The 16,057-nt window shown below is 42.2% G+C and overlaps 1 protein-coding gene across 4 annotated transcripts in view; it reads right to left on the minus strand.

The window, feature by feature from the left end:
- Nucleotides 1-16,057, minus strand: part of PARN (poly(A)-specific ribonuclease) — a 168,412-nt gene that overhangs the window by 118,176 nt on the left and 34,179 nt on the right. For all 4 annotated transcript variants that reach the window (XM_060123781.1, XM_060123780.1, XM_060123779.1 and 1 more), the window contains exons 16-18: nucleotides 15,484-15,559; nucleotides 13,342-13,452; nucleotides 12,968-13,037 (exon numbers count right to left, since the gene is read on the minus strand). In XM_060123781.1, the coding sequence (XP_059979764.1) occupies nucleotides 12,968-13,037; nucleotides 13,342-13,452; nucleotides 15,484-15,559 (257 nt within the window). The remainder of the gene's footprint in view (nucleotides 1-12,967; nucleotides 13,038-13,341; nucleotides 13,453-15,483; nucleotides 15,560-16,057) is intronic.

Genomic DNA, 16,057 nt, shown 5'->3' on the forward strand with positions numbered 1-16,057 from the left:
TTTTCTCATTTTTAAGAAGAAAGTAAAAAAAAAGATTACTTAAACTACTCTCTTGGCAACTCACTGGCAAAAGTCCAACCCTTTCTGTGACTTGGCCACAAATCAGCACCTCCAGCATCACCAACTTTAACCACTAAAGCAGCACCCAAGGCTGGCCAACATTGGAAGGAGGAACACTCACATACATACAAAGAATCAGATGTCTTCAACCTTATCAAAATTCTCCGACCTTACCAACAAGTTTCAGAGCCAGATTCTGGCAACCACAAAACACACTGAGCAGCTCAAAAGAAGTACACTAAGATCAAACGTTATTCTTTGATGACACAATAGCTTGCCTTGGACTATGGCTTATCTGAACCATTCCCTAGTTGTCCAGTGAATAAAAAAGGATTGCAAAACAGCGCCAGTATTAACCCGTTTTATGCAGCTGTGCTCAAAAAAGCAAAAAGGGCAAAGGTGATATTCAAAAATGCACACAGGGCTACTTCCCTGGCGGTCCAGTGGTTAAGACTCCGCGCTTCCACTGCAGGGGGTGCAGATTTGATCCGGGGAACTAAGATCTTGCATGCCATGGGGCATAAATAAATAAATAAAGTGCTATGGAAAAGAAATGGCTGGATATATCCTTTGAAAAAAAAATGCACACAGGAAGTCCTGAAGGTCAATCAGGAATACTTTGCACGTAGGCTCAATCCTCGGGGAATCGAAAAGATCATTACAGCTTGTTAAAATTCTGCATGACCGAGTCTATGTGTAAAGCCAATAATTCTATTCAGAAATGAAACAAAATATTTAATTTTGCTCCTGCAGCAGCATGCTTTCCAATGCTGTTAACTGATGGCAGAGAAAGACAATCAATCAGTGAGGTGCACTGAGGGCCACTTTAAGAAGCAACTGGCAGAAAAACCAGTACTGCCCAGGGCAGTGCAGTGGACGTGCATCTGACAAAAGGCCCAACACAAAGGTTAGGTTATAAGTGGACAATGATATATCCACCTGACAAACCACTGAAGGCCAGTGAGTGACATGATGCTGCTAACCACTAGTTTTACTGTCTTCTGTAAAATCCTTTACTGCGTTTTTTTAAGTTACAAAACTATATAAATAGTACAGCTCAATTAATAAATGAAATAGAGATAAAACACACTAGTAGGAAATAACACTAAAATGACAGCTTTTTTTTTTTTTCTTTTTGGCTGGTGGAATTACAAGTGGGTAATTTGTGTTTCAGTCAGGAAAAATATATATTACTTTTTTAAAGGACAAAGTTCCTGACTAAAATAACAGTATTTATTATGGCACATTCAGCCTCATTTGATCCTCTGGTGTCTGGAGGACAGGCAGGCATCAGTCCTGTCATACAAGGAATGAGGAAGCAGGTTTTCCCAAGTCCAGTGGCTCACCCTTGGCCATCATGGGAGCAGAGACAGACTCAGATCCAAAGCTTCCCACTACAAGCCCTACACTAAAGGCTCCTGCCTTCTCTCTGCTGGGTACCCACTCCCATCGGGCTTTAACCTGAGCTACTTCCAAAGCCTCCATGTGAAACAGAGAGCCTGCTGTCCATGGGGTTTTTTGGTGATGCTTTAAGATCTGATTAAAATTATAGCTTTGTGTGATGGGGCAGAGTCCAGATACAAGAAATGATGTTGCTGTCTGAGAAGAGCTTTGGGTACACTGAGGAAGGCAACTAGGATGACCGAGCAGAGAAGAGAGCCATAGAGCCACAGGTCAAAAGGACAACCTTCCCATGTTTGCAGTGCAGAAAGAGCTGCTATCTGGGCTACCTGGGCATCGAGCCTTCCAGTCACACCTGCCCCCACACACCATGATCACCATCAGGAAAGCCAGTGCTTCAGCACATCTCAGGGTTGAGCGAGACACTGAGGTGTCTGAATGCTTATTTTACGTAGGTCAGATTTGTACACATACACACAGGCCTGAATGATCTAGAAGGATGTCTGATGTTACGGCATGTCTTCATAAAGGAGAACAGTGTTTATTCTGGTGTCCTGCCTGAGCAAAAGGAAAATCCTCCAGCCTCTAAGCTTCTCATTCTCCCATCTAGAAACTCAGTATTTCAATAAATGAGTAAAAATTTGCATTTGCTCATCTGCTTTCATCAAGACTACACTTCTCTTCCTAAAAAGCTTTACCTCAAAAAAAAAAGAGATTTCCAAGTAAAACTGCACTCCTCTTATACCACTGCAGACTGGAATACCGAAATGTCGAGTAAAATCTAATCTCAACACAATTTGAGCAGTGAATTAATTTGTACCTCACCCCAAGTCCCAAGCCTTCCAAAGGAAAATTGAAACCTTTAACGACTGCCAGCTCTACTGTACTTGCAAATGGTCTTGGTATTTCCTTCAGGGCACAGCAGTAAAAGCACTTCATAAGAACCTTGTATGCAAGGGCTCATCATTATACATATTTATGCGCTATAAAAAACTGATTTTATCATCCAGGGTAGGAAGCATGCAGACATCTCTCACAAAATAAGCTCATTTGTTTTGCTCACTAAAGCTCTCGTGTAAAATAAGAGGGCAACCGCTGGCTACAGGAGCGTTACTGGGGCACCAGCTATTTCCATTTCACGCGGGGGGTGGGGCGCGTGCAATTTCCATCTAGCCACTTGATGTTTTGACAAATACAGCATTACCCGACATTTGTCCCGAAGCCAACTCATGTCCCTTCTCAAGCAGAGAAATACGCAAGCAACAAGGAGGGGGGAAAGAAAGGAAAGAAGAAAGAAAACCAGCAGCTCATGTAAACAGTCTCCATCAAATGAACCATATCAAAGTACATCAAATAAAAGTGTTAAACTAAACCTTGTACAAAGGCAACGTCCGCAGGGCCTATAAAACAGCAGATTGTAAAATGTCAGAGGAAACCAGTCCCCCACAATCCAAGGGTCAAAGTCAATGTCTTTTAGAATCACTGCTCAAGCCAAACACAGAGACAAAGAAATCTTTCAAAGATATTAGCATTATCTCTTAAGAAAATGTGCCACTAACTGTAGAACTGTATCTTTTAGAGACTGTTGCTGTGGAGGAAGAATCCATTCCCAGCTGCGGACAGACCTGGGTTATCCCTGACTCTGCAGTTTCTGGGGCCCTCAGCAGATGGCCTCAGCTCTCAAATGGGGACACTATTACCTACCCCCTCAGGGCTGCTGTCAGAAATTACTGTCAATGCAGGTGAAATCCTCTGAATCGTGGAAGATGTTCGTTGGAGAAGATATTTGTTAGCTAGTCTAAATTTCTTCGAGTACAGCTAACCCTTTTTTAAAAAAATATTTATTTATTCATTTATTTGGTTGCACCAGGTCTTGGTTGCAGCAGTCAGGCTCCTTTGTTGCAGCTCCCTGGCTCCTTAGTTGCAGCACGTGAACTCTTAGTTGTGGCATGCATGGGGGATCTAGTTCCCTGACCAGAGATCGAACCCAGGCCCCCAGCATTGGGAGCGTGGAGTCTTATCCACTGCGCCAGCAGGGAAATCCCTCACTGCTAACCCTTGAATCGTATAAATTAACTGTTAAATAGTCTTGGAAATAACTATTACCTACTTGTTCATAGCCAGGGCCAAAACAAGGCAAGGAATACCTAAGAATGCTGACTTCACTACCAACATGTCTATTCAGTGGGCCTCCAAAAAGATATATCCACATTCTAATTCCCAGAACCTGTGAACACTGCCTCATTTGGACAAAGGATCTTAGCAGATATAACTAGAAATTAGGTTAAGGACCTTAAGATGAGGACATATCCTGAACTATCCAAGTGGACCCTAAACGCCATCACAACTGTCCTTATAAGAGAAAGGTAGAGGGAGACAGGACACACAAAGAGGGGGAGGCAATGGGACAATGGAGGCAGAGATTGGAGTGATGTGGCCACAAGCCAAGGAGGGCCAGCAGTCACCAGATGCTAGAGAGACAGAGCCTCTGGAAGGAGCACAGCCGTACCTATACCTTGATTTCAAACTTCTGGCCTCCAGAACTGTGACAGAATAAATTCTGTTGTTTTAAGGCACCTACCAAGCTTGCAGTGATTTGTTATAAGAATCATAGGAAACTAATATGATATCCTGCTATGGAGGAGGCAAGCTGTTTAAACAAATATCCAGGGATTGATTTTTTTAACCTCAACAAATTACTTGTTTATCGTAACGATTAACCAGAGGGACATGTACTTTAAAGCAACCAGAGCAAATACAAGGCTAGAACGGGCCTACATGTGGACAGCCCCTGGGGGCCCACAGGGCTGGCATGCCAAGTAGAGGTATGTGGAGTGGGTGCCCTTCAAGGTTTCTCTAAAAAGTAGCCTTTTGACAAAGCCACGGTAGCAGCTTGCCTGATAAATCTTTTTGGCAAACAAGACCGCAAGGCAGAAATTAGATAAGGCAAAATCAGCTTGAGGCAAGCACCCCCTTCCCTGGAGGAGTCAACAACTAGTTTGGAAACAAGCACTAAGTTCCCAGTCTTGAAAAGCCCCACACTAAAGGCTTCAGGATATTATAATGTGCCCTAGACTTGCCTTGTCTTTCACCTTTATGAAAATCAGTGTATTAACTTTCAGGGCAATCAAACCAAGCCAATCCTTGGAGATTCTTTCCATCCTAGTAATTTGGGAAACCCAAAGTAAAATGAACATGAGTTGGGACAAAATAAAGGGCTTTGGTTAAGGGATTTGAGGATAAAATACATCCTGTGTACCAGGGAAAAATACATTCGGTAAACTAGGGAGCAATTGGTTTCAAGTCTTCCAGAATCTGGGAGGCTGCTCTAAGCGTTCGTAACAGTGTGATTCTTACTCTTCATGGCACCTGACTCCAAAATTTGCACAATTTGGAAGAGGTTGAGAATGGACTCCGCTTCTATTAGAAGGCTTACTCCCTAGACTCTTAATAATTAAGAAGCAGCGTCCAGGGACTTCCCTGGTGGCTCAGTAGTTAAGAATCCGTCTGCCAATGCAGGGACACGGGTTCGATCCCTGGTCCAGGAAGATCCCACATGCTGCAGAGCAACTAAGCCCATGAGCCACTACTGAGCATGCATTCTAGAGCCCGCGAGCCACAACTACTGAGCCCACGTGCCACAACTACTGAAACCCACATGCCTAGAGCCCGTGTTCCACAACGAGAAGCCACTGCAACGAGAAACTGGCGCACTGAAACGAAGAGTAGGCCCCACTCGCCGCAACTTGAGAAAGCCCGCGTGCAGCAATGAAGACCCAACACTGCCAAAAATAGTAAATAGATAGGTAGATAGATAGGTAGTTAGACAGAGCAATGGGATAATATATTTTTTTAAAAAAAAGAAGCAGCGTCCACAACAGTTCTAACTGGTTTAGGACAAGTGATGAGCTATGTTCCCTATCCCTGGTTCAAGATCCATTTTTGGTAGAACCGAGGGGACAGAGGACATTGCTCCTGTATTCAAGCACCATTAACATAAAATTAAAGGACAGCTAATACCGAGCTCCTGGGAAAGCCAGCCCATTGGAAAGGAAGGGTCCCATAATTGGCACTGCTATTTTTTTTTTTTTTTTTTTTTTGCAGTACGCGGGCCTCTCACTGTTGTGGCCTCTCCCGTTGCGGAGCACAGGATCCGGACGCGCAGGCTCAGCGGCCATGGCTCACGGGCCCAGCCGCTCCGTGGCATGTGGGATCCTCCCGGACCGGGGCACAAACCCATGTCCCCGGCATCGGCAGGCAGACTCTCAACCACTGCGCCACCAGGGAAGCCCGGCACTGCTATTATTCGCCTCCATTCTGCCTCCTCTGACCTCCTCGCTCTGGCATGACCGGGGGCTCCTGGAGAAAATGACAACACAAATGCTCCTGGTGGCAGACGAATGGAGGAGGTGTCCACTTCACTCTGCTGCTCACCAATCACACAGCCTCACCAGCATCCTGAGGCTCAGTGCACATGAGTGCGACCAACACACAGAGACGTATTCTCTCCTCATTCACAATCCAACCTCGCTGCAAGACCTTTTTAAGTAAGATACGAAAACAGTTAGGAAGTGCTTTCTTAAGAGGACTTCTAGGTTGCTGTTCTCTATAAAAAAAAGATTTTATTGGCACCACACACTTCTGCCTCTTTCCTCCTGTCAACACAGAGAGACTGCCACCCAAGGATCTGAGGTAAGTCCATACAGCCTGCTTTGTTTATCTATCACTGTCCCCAGTACCGGGAAAAATGAGATTCACCTTATCTTCTTGGAAGTTCACTGTAGTGACGGTCACAGCCGCACTCAGCACAACCGCTCCACGCCATGTGCTATGCCAGCAGCCTGACCGACGGGACTCTGCAGCCTCTGCAGCCTCGGGGCGGCCCCCCAAGGTGGATGTTTACTACTCCCACTTCACAGAAGCAGAGCTGGCTTCAGAAGGCAGAGTAATAAGAACCCAGGTGGCCCCGACTGAGGCCCCTGCTGCCTTGCCTGTGAGCAAACCTTACGGAGGGTGTGGCACCACTCCCCAAAACAGCAACGCAAACAGAAAAGAAAACTCCTCCAGGTGTTTGCAAAATAGCAATCGTTTTAATAGATTAAGATCTCACCGAAGCAATGAGTTGCTCAAAAAGAAACAGCTCACACAAGGACAAGTTTATAGAGACAGAAAAGTAGATGAGAGGTTTACCTAGGGCTTAGGGGAATGGGGAATGGGGGAGTTATTGCCTGATGGTTATGGAGTTTGTCTGGGGTGAGGAAAAAGTTCTGGAAATAGACAGTGGTGATGGTTGCACAGCACTGTGCATGTAATTAATGCCACTGAATTGTACACTTAAAAATGGTTAAAATGGCAAATTGTATGTTACATATATTTTACCATAATTTTAGAAAATGCATAATGTCATGTAACCAAAACCACTGAATTGTACACTTTAAATGGGTGAATTGTATGGTATGTGAATTTATATCCCAATAAAGCTGTTTAAAAAAATAAAAAAGAAAGAGCTTTCAAAGGGTCACTTATAAATGTTATTTCTTTACTTTCCTCTCCCAGTAAAAATCTACAACTGAAAATGCTACCCAGCCCAAAGACTGAGATATGACCATATGCCTCGGGGGAAAATAACAAGCAAAAAAGATGCGCACGCAAATTTTCTCCCTGAGCACCATTTAGTTACAAGCATGCTTTTCCCTCCCCTCCCTCCCTTTTCTGATCAAGGCTCATAATTGAATACAAAGCCCTACTTATAGGGGGTGTACAGTACTAAAGGTATGATTATATGGTATTTTCTATAAAAACAAAAAGCTCCCAGCACTTGGTCAAAGAAGCAGGTCTTCAAAGTATAAATGTCCCCACAGCAGTGACAAGCTGAGTGAGTGAGGCCCACAACATGCCAGCCACCGTGCATTTTACATACATTCTCCCATGTCACCCTGATGGCACACCAATCAAATGGGTACCAATGTTCTCAACTCCAGAAGAGGAAGCTGAGGCACGGGGTGGGTAACTTGCCCAAGGGGGCCCAGGTATAAGGATTGGGGCTGGGATTCAAATCCAGGAACCTGACCCCAAAGACCACAACTGCTCTCTACTACATGATACCCTGAAGTAAAGCAGTTCTACTGTAGAAATTAATCAAATGATTCTAACATGTGAAATGCAAATAGAAACCAATTATGTGGTGCACTGTGACACCCACAGCTAGGCTTCCCAACAGCACAAACTGTGTTGTAACTCTTGCTTATGTTGGGAAATTGGAAGCTTCATGGGGGGTATTACTGTAACACTTAAAAACAATAGACTCTATTGATAACCAGGCTGAACAGGATCTCAGTAAAGACACATTTGCTCCATCACCCAGGATGCTAAAACCCGACGGCAATTGCTGGGAACCAGGACAGATTAGCATTGCCCTCTTGTTGCTCCAGTACCTTCTGCTCCTCTGTATGAGGAGGGGCAGGCAGGACAGGAGAAGGTGAGGTGAGGGCCTCCCTGCAGGGGGTCAGGCACCACTCTAGTGGGAGACAAGCAGGGTCTACACTTCCGGACACATGGGTCACCTGGTGAAGGGCAGTGCTGGTAAGTGAGGCAAATAAGCATGGGCCTGTCCAGTACCAGTGAAAGAAAGGAGGTTCAGCGCAGATCTTAAGTATTTTGTTTTCCTACAATCCTTCAGTTTAAAATCTCTCTGATGTTAAATACGAAGCACATGCGTATTGTAAGAAAAAACCTGCTGCTGGAACATGATTGTTTTCCACGGAGGAAAAGAGAAAGTATCGGTGTGCTTTATTTCAGGTGCCGTAACGATTCCTCCCACTCTATACTTATCACTGTTTTATATACCTATACAACCTTCCATAAATTGCTATTTTCATTTGAATAACAAAACTCTTTAAAATGCTCCATATCACAGCAATCTTGCTCCCGTTATGTACCAATCTGACATACTTCATCATCATCTGATTTTTCATAAGCAAACACTAAAAGGTGAGTACTGGAAAAGCGGACACTTCACATTTGCTCCAGTTTTATATCTGCATGGTAACAAATTTTCTTCTCTATCATGAAACTAAAAACATAAAATACATTCTGCTACCACATCTACTGTTTTGAATCTCGCAGTGTGTTAAATTCTCTTCTATTTCAAGAAAGGAAAATAATATATGCTAGTCACCTACTAAGTTCTAGGAACTATCAAAATCCTTTTGCATCTCATGCGATCTTTATAACTTCCGTGGGAAGGGAATAGTTCCACCCCTGTTTTTACAGAGGAGGAAACAAATTGTCTTATGGCTTGTCTCGTCACCTACAGCTTAGATAGAACATATAGCCATGTCATCCCAGGAAGACCCAGATTTCTACAGGACTCCTGTTCAAATTCAAAACACTTGTGTCAAGCACCAGGCAGCCATCCTGTACAGTAAAGTGCAGACAGTTCTTCCTTTTTAACTCCACTACTTAGAAATTAGCCAAAGTAAGATACGTGCTCATTTCCTTCCTCCTTCTAAGAACTGAGGTAAATAGAAAATAGCCTTCCCCCAAAACCCTTCAGAAAAGGTTATCTACAAAAGAGTTCAAGGTGTCTTGCAGAAACAGATGGCTGTTAATAAAACGTTAAAGCAAAAGTCTGATTTTGTGCTTTCTGTGGTGCAATAAAAAGTAAAAGCAGAGAGTATTTTTAGCTCCTTCCAGACTAAAAAGATTTCACCAAAGGCTCTTCTCTAAGTCTGGTTTTCCATGCATTGATGAAAACTGACCAAGGTCATAAAAGAAGGTAAACCACTTCCTGAGCAGAGAGCCCATGACATAAAGGAAGAGCACAGTGCACACAGCCCATCATTAGCAGTGGTCTCACCCTGATTTCCATCGCTCAGCAAGCTTAGGACTTTCATTCTGAGTCCAAAAAGGAAGGGAGAAATACAGGAGGTGCCAAGGCCATGAAAGAGACAAATGGTACCATGTGAAGTCCTGCTGGGAGGTTCTCTTGGACAAACAGGGCTCAGAAAGCACCCTGTACTGCATTCAGTCTGCATTCTGCTCAAGTACCAACTGTCTCAGGATCTTCTCAATAGTTGACTCAGTAAAGTTTCCCCAGAAAGCACACCTAACACAGCCAGATGCTAATTTAGAATAATGTGGAAATAGGTGGAGTTTATCTCCCCTCAAGGTCTACTTTTTAAACATAAATCTGGTGAGAGCAGAACAAAATATTATTTGCATGTGTAATTGTCTCATGTCCATCCAAATTTATATCAGGGCTATGCATGTTTGGTTAAGCTTACATTGAGGAAAGCCTGGTGCCAAAACAAATAAACCCTCAGAAAAAATTACAGATTTTTCTAAAACCAACCACTTGAGATAACGTTGACGGCAACTGCTGGATGTTTTTCTACGAGGGAAATCTTGAAGAAAAGTAACAAAATCAAGGTTTAATGTCATAAATGAAACCTGCATTTAAGTAAGAATGAGGTCAATATTAACACAAAAAGAGATGTCAAAAGAAGCAACTGCTTTTCCCACTTTCTAAATGGGTTAAGAATGGATGGCTGACTATGGAGAACAGTATGGAGGTTCCTTAAAAAACTAAAAATAGAACTACCATATGACCCAGCAATCCCACTAATGGGCATATACCCAGAGAAAACCATAATTCAAAGAGTCGTGTACCACAATGTCCATTGCAGCATTATTTACAATAGCCAGGACATGGAAGCAATCTAAGTATCCATCTACAGATGAATGGATAAAGAAGATGTGGCACATATATACAATGGAATATTACTCAGCCATAAAAAGAAATGAAACTGAGTTATTTGTAGTGAGGTGGATGGACCTAGAGTCTGTCATACAGAGTGAAGTAAGTCAGAGAAAAACAAATACTGCATGCTAACACATATATATGGAATCTAAAAAAAAAAAAAAGGTTCTGAAGAACCTAGGGGCAGGACAGGAATAAAGATGCAGATGTAAAGAATGGACTTGAGGACATGGAGAGGGGGAAGGGTAAGCTGGGACGAAGTGAAAGAGTAGCACTGACACAGACACACTACCAAATGTAAAATAGATAGCTAGTGGGAAGCAGCTGCATAGCACAGGGAGATCAGCTCGGTGCTTTGTGACCACCTAGAGGGGTGGGATAGGGAGGGTGGGAGGGAGATGCAACAGGGAGGGGATATAGGATAAAGATGTTAAAAAAAAAAGAAAAAGAATGGATAGCTGTACTTGACCAAGCTATTCCAACATAGAATAAAAACAGTCCTTATTTTGCACTTCAAATCCTGCTGGAATTTTTTTTCCCTTCGAAGATGAAGATTCTTCCTTTACAGATGGGGAAAAATAGAGCAAAAAAATCAAAGTGGCCAAGAATTTTCAGGGCAATATCACAGGAGGATTCCTCAATCCTCAACTATTTTTGATATGCATCTAGGTTTCAGCAAAAAATAATCTGAAGACACAAGTCCCAATTTAAAGTGAAGTTTATGTGTTTACTGCCCAGTTCTTCTGAGTAATATCCTTGCACATAATTAGCAATAATAAATTGATCTAGAAATATATAAAGTCTTATTTAAACTTTTAAATCAAAGCCTATTTTGACTACTCTTCATTTTGGTCACACAGATGACTGATAAAACTAGAGACAGCCTCTATCTAACCCAGTTTGTATCCATCACTTGATTTTATTAGAAGCTGATTTTAGTGGAGAAGAAGGATTGTTGTTTTAAATATTTAAACACGAGTAAACATCTCCCAGTTGGAAACTATTGTTAAACAACTAACTTAACATCAAAAACACAAAAATACAGGACTTCCTTGGTTGGTCCAGTGGTTAAGAATCCGCCTTCCAATGCAGGGGACACAGTTCAAATCTCTGGTCAGGGAACTAAGATCCCACATGCCACGGGGCAACTAAGCCCACGTGCTGCAACTACTGAGCATGTGAGCCACAACTAGAGAGCCCGCGTGCCACAGCTACAGAGCCCACGCGCTCTGGAGCCCACGCCACAACTAGAGAGGAGCCTGTGCACTGCAACGAAGAGCCCACACGCCACAATGAAAGATCCCGCATGCCACAACGAAGACGCGACGCAGCCAAAAATTAAATAAATAAATATTTTTTAAAAACAAACATAAAAATGCAAGGAAAGGCCCAATCCAAACAATATTTAGTGTCACCTGCAGATTCCATAGTCAATGACATAACTGTCTTTCCTAAGATTTACAAAGATAAACACTACCCCCAAAATTAGAATTAAGAGCTAAGAAAAACCTATTTTGAGCTGGATAGACAGCTAGAACTCAACTGTTAGCAGAACTAATTTCCCATGCAGAAAAATTCAACTTAATTTTCAATATACACTACATTGTTACCCAGTCCTCTTTGAAAGATGTTTTGAAAAGTCAAACACATTTACCTCTGAACTTCCACAGAAAAGAAAAACGAGGATTAAAAAAATAAGAAGCCACAGTATGATAAAATTCACTAACTCAGACTACACAAATTCCAAGCCTATAGGAATCCAGATGGTTGGAATTAACATCTGTCTCTGCAGCATGTCACCTACAAACAAGCACTGTGATACTGGTATTTATACAGACTCTGAAGGAGACAGCATTCTTACTCGGTGCAGCACTGATGGAAATGTAAAGTGCTGCATATAATGTTAAGGAAATGATGTAACCAAACCAACACTGAAACAGTTCTTTCTCTCAGTGGTAGTAGTGATCGATGTGGGCTGCCCTGTTCTGTCTGGCTTGCCCTGAATCTCCTAGAACCAAGCCCATGAAGAGAGCTGGGGTAAAGATGAAGGTTTAGGGCTCTGGCACGGAGCCAAACTGTGGCCGGCTTGAGGATCACATCCATAACTTTAGCCTCAACTGTGCCAAGAAAGCACAAACCACACTTTGAAGTAACTATCTGAGATTCTTTGGAAATGCTCTGAACTTAGACGTTTCCCTGAATCACACTGACTTCCTCCAACAATGAAGGTATCCGAGCAAGCTTTTACTTCATTGGATCCATTCAGATGAGGGCTCGGGATGCAATGATAATCAAAACGTCTCCACAGATTATCTTAAAAGCCATTTGTGTAACCAACATCATCTTAGAAAGAACATCATTTAATCAGATAATAATGCAAGCATAAATAATAATCTCACACATAAAGGCTTGTTAGGGGTAAGTTAGGTCTGACTGTACACAGACACATACACACAGTCTCCCTTGTGAGTCATTTAAATTCCAAAACCGCCAGTTCTTTGTCTTGGAAGAGATGTGCTACCTTCAATAATGTTTTCTTTCTTTCTTTTATTTAGCCAATATATTTAATAAATTATTTTTGAAAAGGTCAATTTCTATTTTTCAAAAAACATCTGAGTCACCAGAGATGAAAAATATCTTATCTAAAAATGCCCTAGACCTCCCAATCACCCCTAATAGACATCCCAGATACTGGGCTCTTCCACAGTGAGAGAATGCTGGGGGACTGGGACCCTGATTACTTACTTGTTAAAAAAAGGTTCGATGAGTTTTGATCTGGCAGACACATGAATCTTTGGAGGACTAAGAAAAGAACCTAATGAAAAAAAGCAGAATATTATATACACTCAAGTAGACAAAGACTGAAAAATATCTTTAAATCAATGGTATGGTTCAGCAAGGGTAAAAGGTACTTATCCAGGCCAAGTACACCACAGGTAAGCGGTGATGGTTCTCCCCGTGTACTCTCCATCCCCTGCCCTAACATCCTCCCCCTCCTCCCACTCCAACCTCAAAACCCTTCCACTTCTCACGGGGTGAGTGGATCCCAGGGAAAGGGCACACAGGGAAGATCCACTCTGGACCACGGTGTGTCTAACAGAAACATGTATAGTGAGTACCTAGGTAGTTTGCCATGGAGATGAAACATAGTCCTGTGATATAAGCATCATAGCCTGCCTCGTGGAGCTGTTCAGAAGCTGTGTCATAACTTGGAAAACCTTCTGCACTTTCTAAAGAGGAAAAAAGAAAAAAAAAAAACCGTTTTCCCAAGATCATCACAAATCATGAAGACTGGTAAGTGCACTGCCCTGCCAAATCCAAATGGCATTAGTCTGTGCTGCAGAAACATCCTAAATAGGCAGAAAGAAACCTATCTATTTCTTAATTCTCTCCACACAAGACCTTGAGATAACAGAGTCACTGAAAACAAGGGCTTTGGTCTAGACTAGAGAAATGCCTCCGTTATGTTATCAAAGACTCAGCCACAGGCCTCGCAACTGCACGCAGGTGGGTGCTATTTACAATCATGCATAACTCGCTCTGTGACAATGATTCCTCTTCTGATTGGGACACAACAGGTATTTCAGAGTAATGACTAACAGCATGGCCTCTGGCGTCCCACTGTCTGAGTTTGAATCTTTGCTCCACCACTTATTTGCTATGTGATCTTGGGCAGATCACTCCCCCTCTGGGCCTCCATTGTGGTAGAATGGAGATGATAATCAAAGCTCCCGCCTTAGGCTTTTGCGAGGATCAAATGAGCTAATATAAGTAAAGCTCTTACACCGTGCTTGGTACACGGTAAACGCTCTGTAATTTTTATCTGTCAATACCCCCAGGTAACCCTCCCCAAAAGCAAAAGACTCCAATCAAGATTGGCAGCTCAATTCAATACTATCCTTTACTATGTCTCCAAGCTTACAGATCTAAAGATGAAAGCACAACTAAGTCCAAAAATAGATCAGAACTTGCTGTAATGCTGCCCTTGGAACATGGGGCCACTTCATAGGAGAGACCATTTTATAACATGACTCTTTGGTCACACTGATATACACAGATGCTGAGAGAATGAGGTCTAAGAAGAGAAAGCTGCTTTAGAGTAAACTCTCTACCAGAATATTATATGGAAATAATAGGATAAAACTATAACTCATAGATAATTATTTCCTAGAACCATTCTGGAAATGAATATCAAAAAGGTTACAACAGAATCAAAAGCATGAGTGGAAATTAATAATGAAAAGGCTACAATTGTTTTTACGTCAATACAGTGCTCTTTAAGCAAGAATTCTTTAAACTCAGTAAGTATCAAATATTAGACTTTAAGCTTAAAAGAAGTCTTTTAACATGAGACCCAACTAAGTCATAGCTTCTACCCTGCCACCAGCTGAAACACATATTTCCAAAATCAATTATTTCCATTATATAGTTAGAGAAAAGGGTCTAGGCTTTCTCCCCTCCATCAACGCCCCCCCCCACCCTTTTCTTAATTCCTGTTTTGGACTATTCCAGAAAGGGAAGCAAATAACTGTAGCCTTGGCTGCTTCAGTACCTTCCATTGTCAATTTCTGAACCATCAGTCCTATTATCAAGGTCTCGGGAAGTTTGCAGGCTGCGGCTAAGGGAATGTGAGTTACGGTATCAAACAGCACAACTAGGCTAAGAGGAACCAAGGAAGTAACACCTGGAAGGTTCACCAAATACCTGGGTAGGGGCCATGGCCAGACGTGGCAAAACATCTCCACCCCCAAGAAACATTCCTCCCTTTTTGGTTTTCCTCACTGCTGCTGTTGGGTGCCTAAGCCACCTCTGAAGGAGGAAGGGCTGGGGCCCCTCCTTCCTCATCTGTAAACCCAGTTCTTGGGCTTTCCTGACACAGAAAGCATATTTTCACTCTAGCCCATGCAGTTAATCACCAACTTTGTCTCCTCTGAAACAAAGCACCATAAAACAGAAAGACACTTCAAGTTTAGGGAGAATTCCAAGAATTAGGAAATAAAAAGGCCCTGAAGCTTCCATTGCTAAACTTCTCAATGAACAGGCGACCCAATCCTACTCACATAAAACAGATGTAGAATTAGAAGACCACCTTTACTCAGAAAACAGTAATTCAACCCAGGGCATGAGCAAGTTAATTTAGCCAAAATCTACAAATGTACAATATACGTAGTTTCTAGAACAGTTCCACCTTTCTTCTACGATAGACATCCGTAATTATCACCAAGTGTTTGGGGCTTTTCAAGATCATTTTATATTCTTACCAACTTTAGGAGGGTTGAAAGGTGTCTCTTTTAACCGCTTTTCCAATTCCGCAAGGGATGTGTTGTTAATGATATCCTGCAAACCAGTAAGCAGAGAATGATGAGCCTTCATCATCTCAGTGCAACATACATTAAAGAGATTCATTGAGTGTCAGGAAAAAAACAAAAACAAAAACAAAAACATCTAGTACTGCCCCCTTGTGTTCTTTAAAGAAACACAGGAGTTTTGTGTTTCTTTAACACGTTTTTTTCAATGTGAAAGAGAAACGGCAAATTTAATTTCCACCATATGGAAAGTACAGCCGTATGAAAGGTTTTTACAGATGTGTTAGACATCTACAGACCTTTGGGCAGAAAGCTATACTGTTCTGGCATTCATTTCACTCAGCCATATAAAGTCACTTCAGAAAGTAGCAACTGATTATACTTTTACCTGAATTCTCTTGATTAGAATATATATCCAAAATATGTAAAATAAGGAAAAGAAATGAAGGAGTGTGTGCATGTGTAACCTATTCAAAAATACATTACATAATATTAAAAATTTACATTCAGAAAGAATAAAGGAGAAAAA

The sequence above is a fragment of the Lagenorhynchus albirostris genome, chromosome 15, assembly GCF_949774975.1.
Source record: "Lagenorhynchus albirostris chromosome 15, mLagAlb1.1, whole genome shotgun sequence".
In the NCBI taxonomy this organism is placed as follows: domain Eukaryota; kingdom Metazoa; phylum Chordata; class Mammalia; order Artiodactyla; family Delphinidae; genus Lagenorhynchus; species Lagenorhynchus albirostris.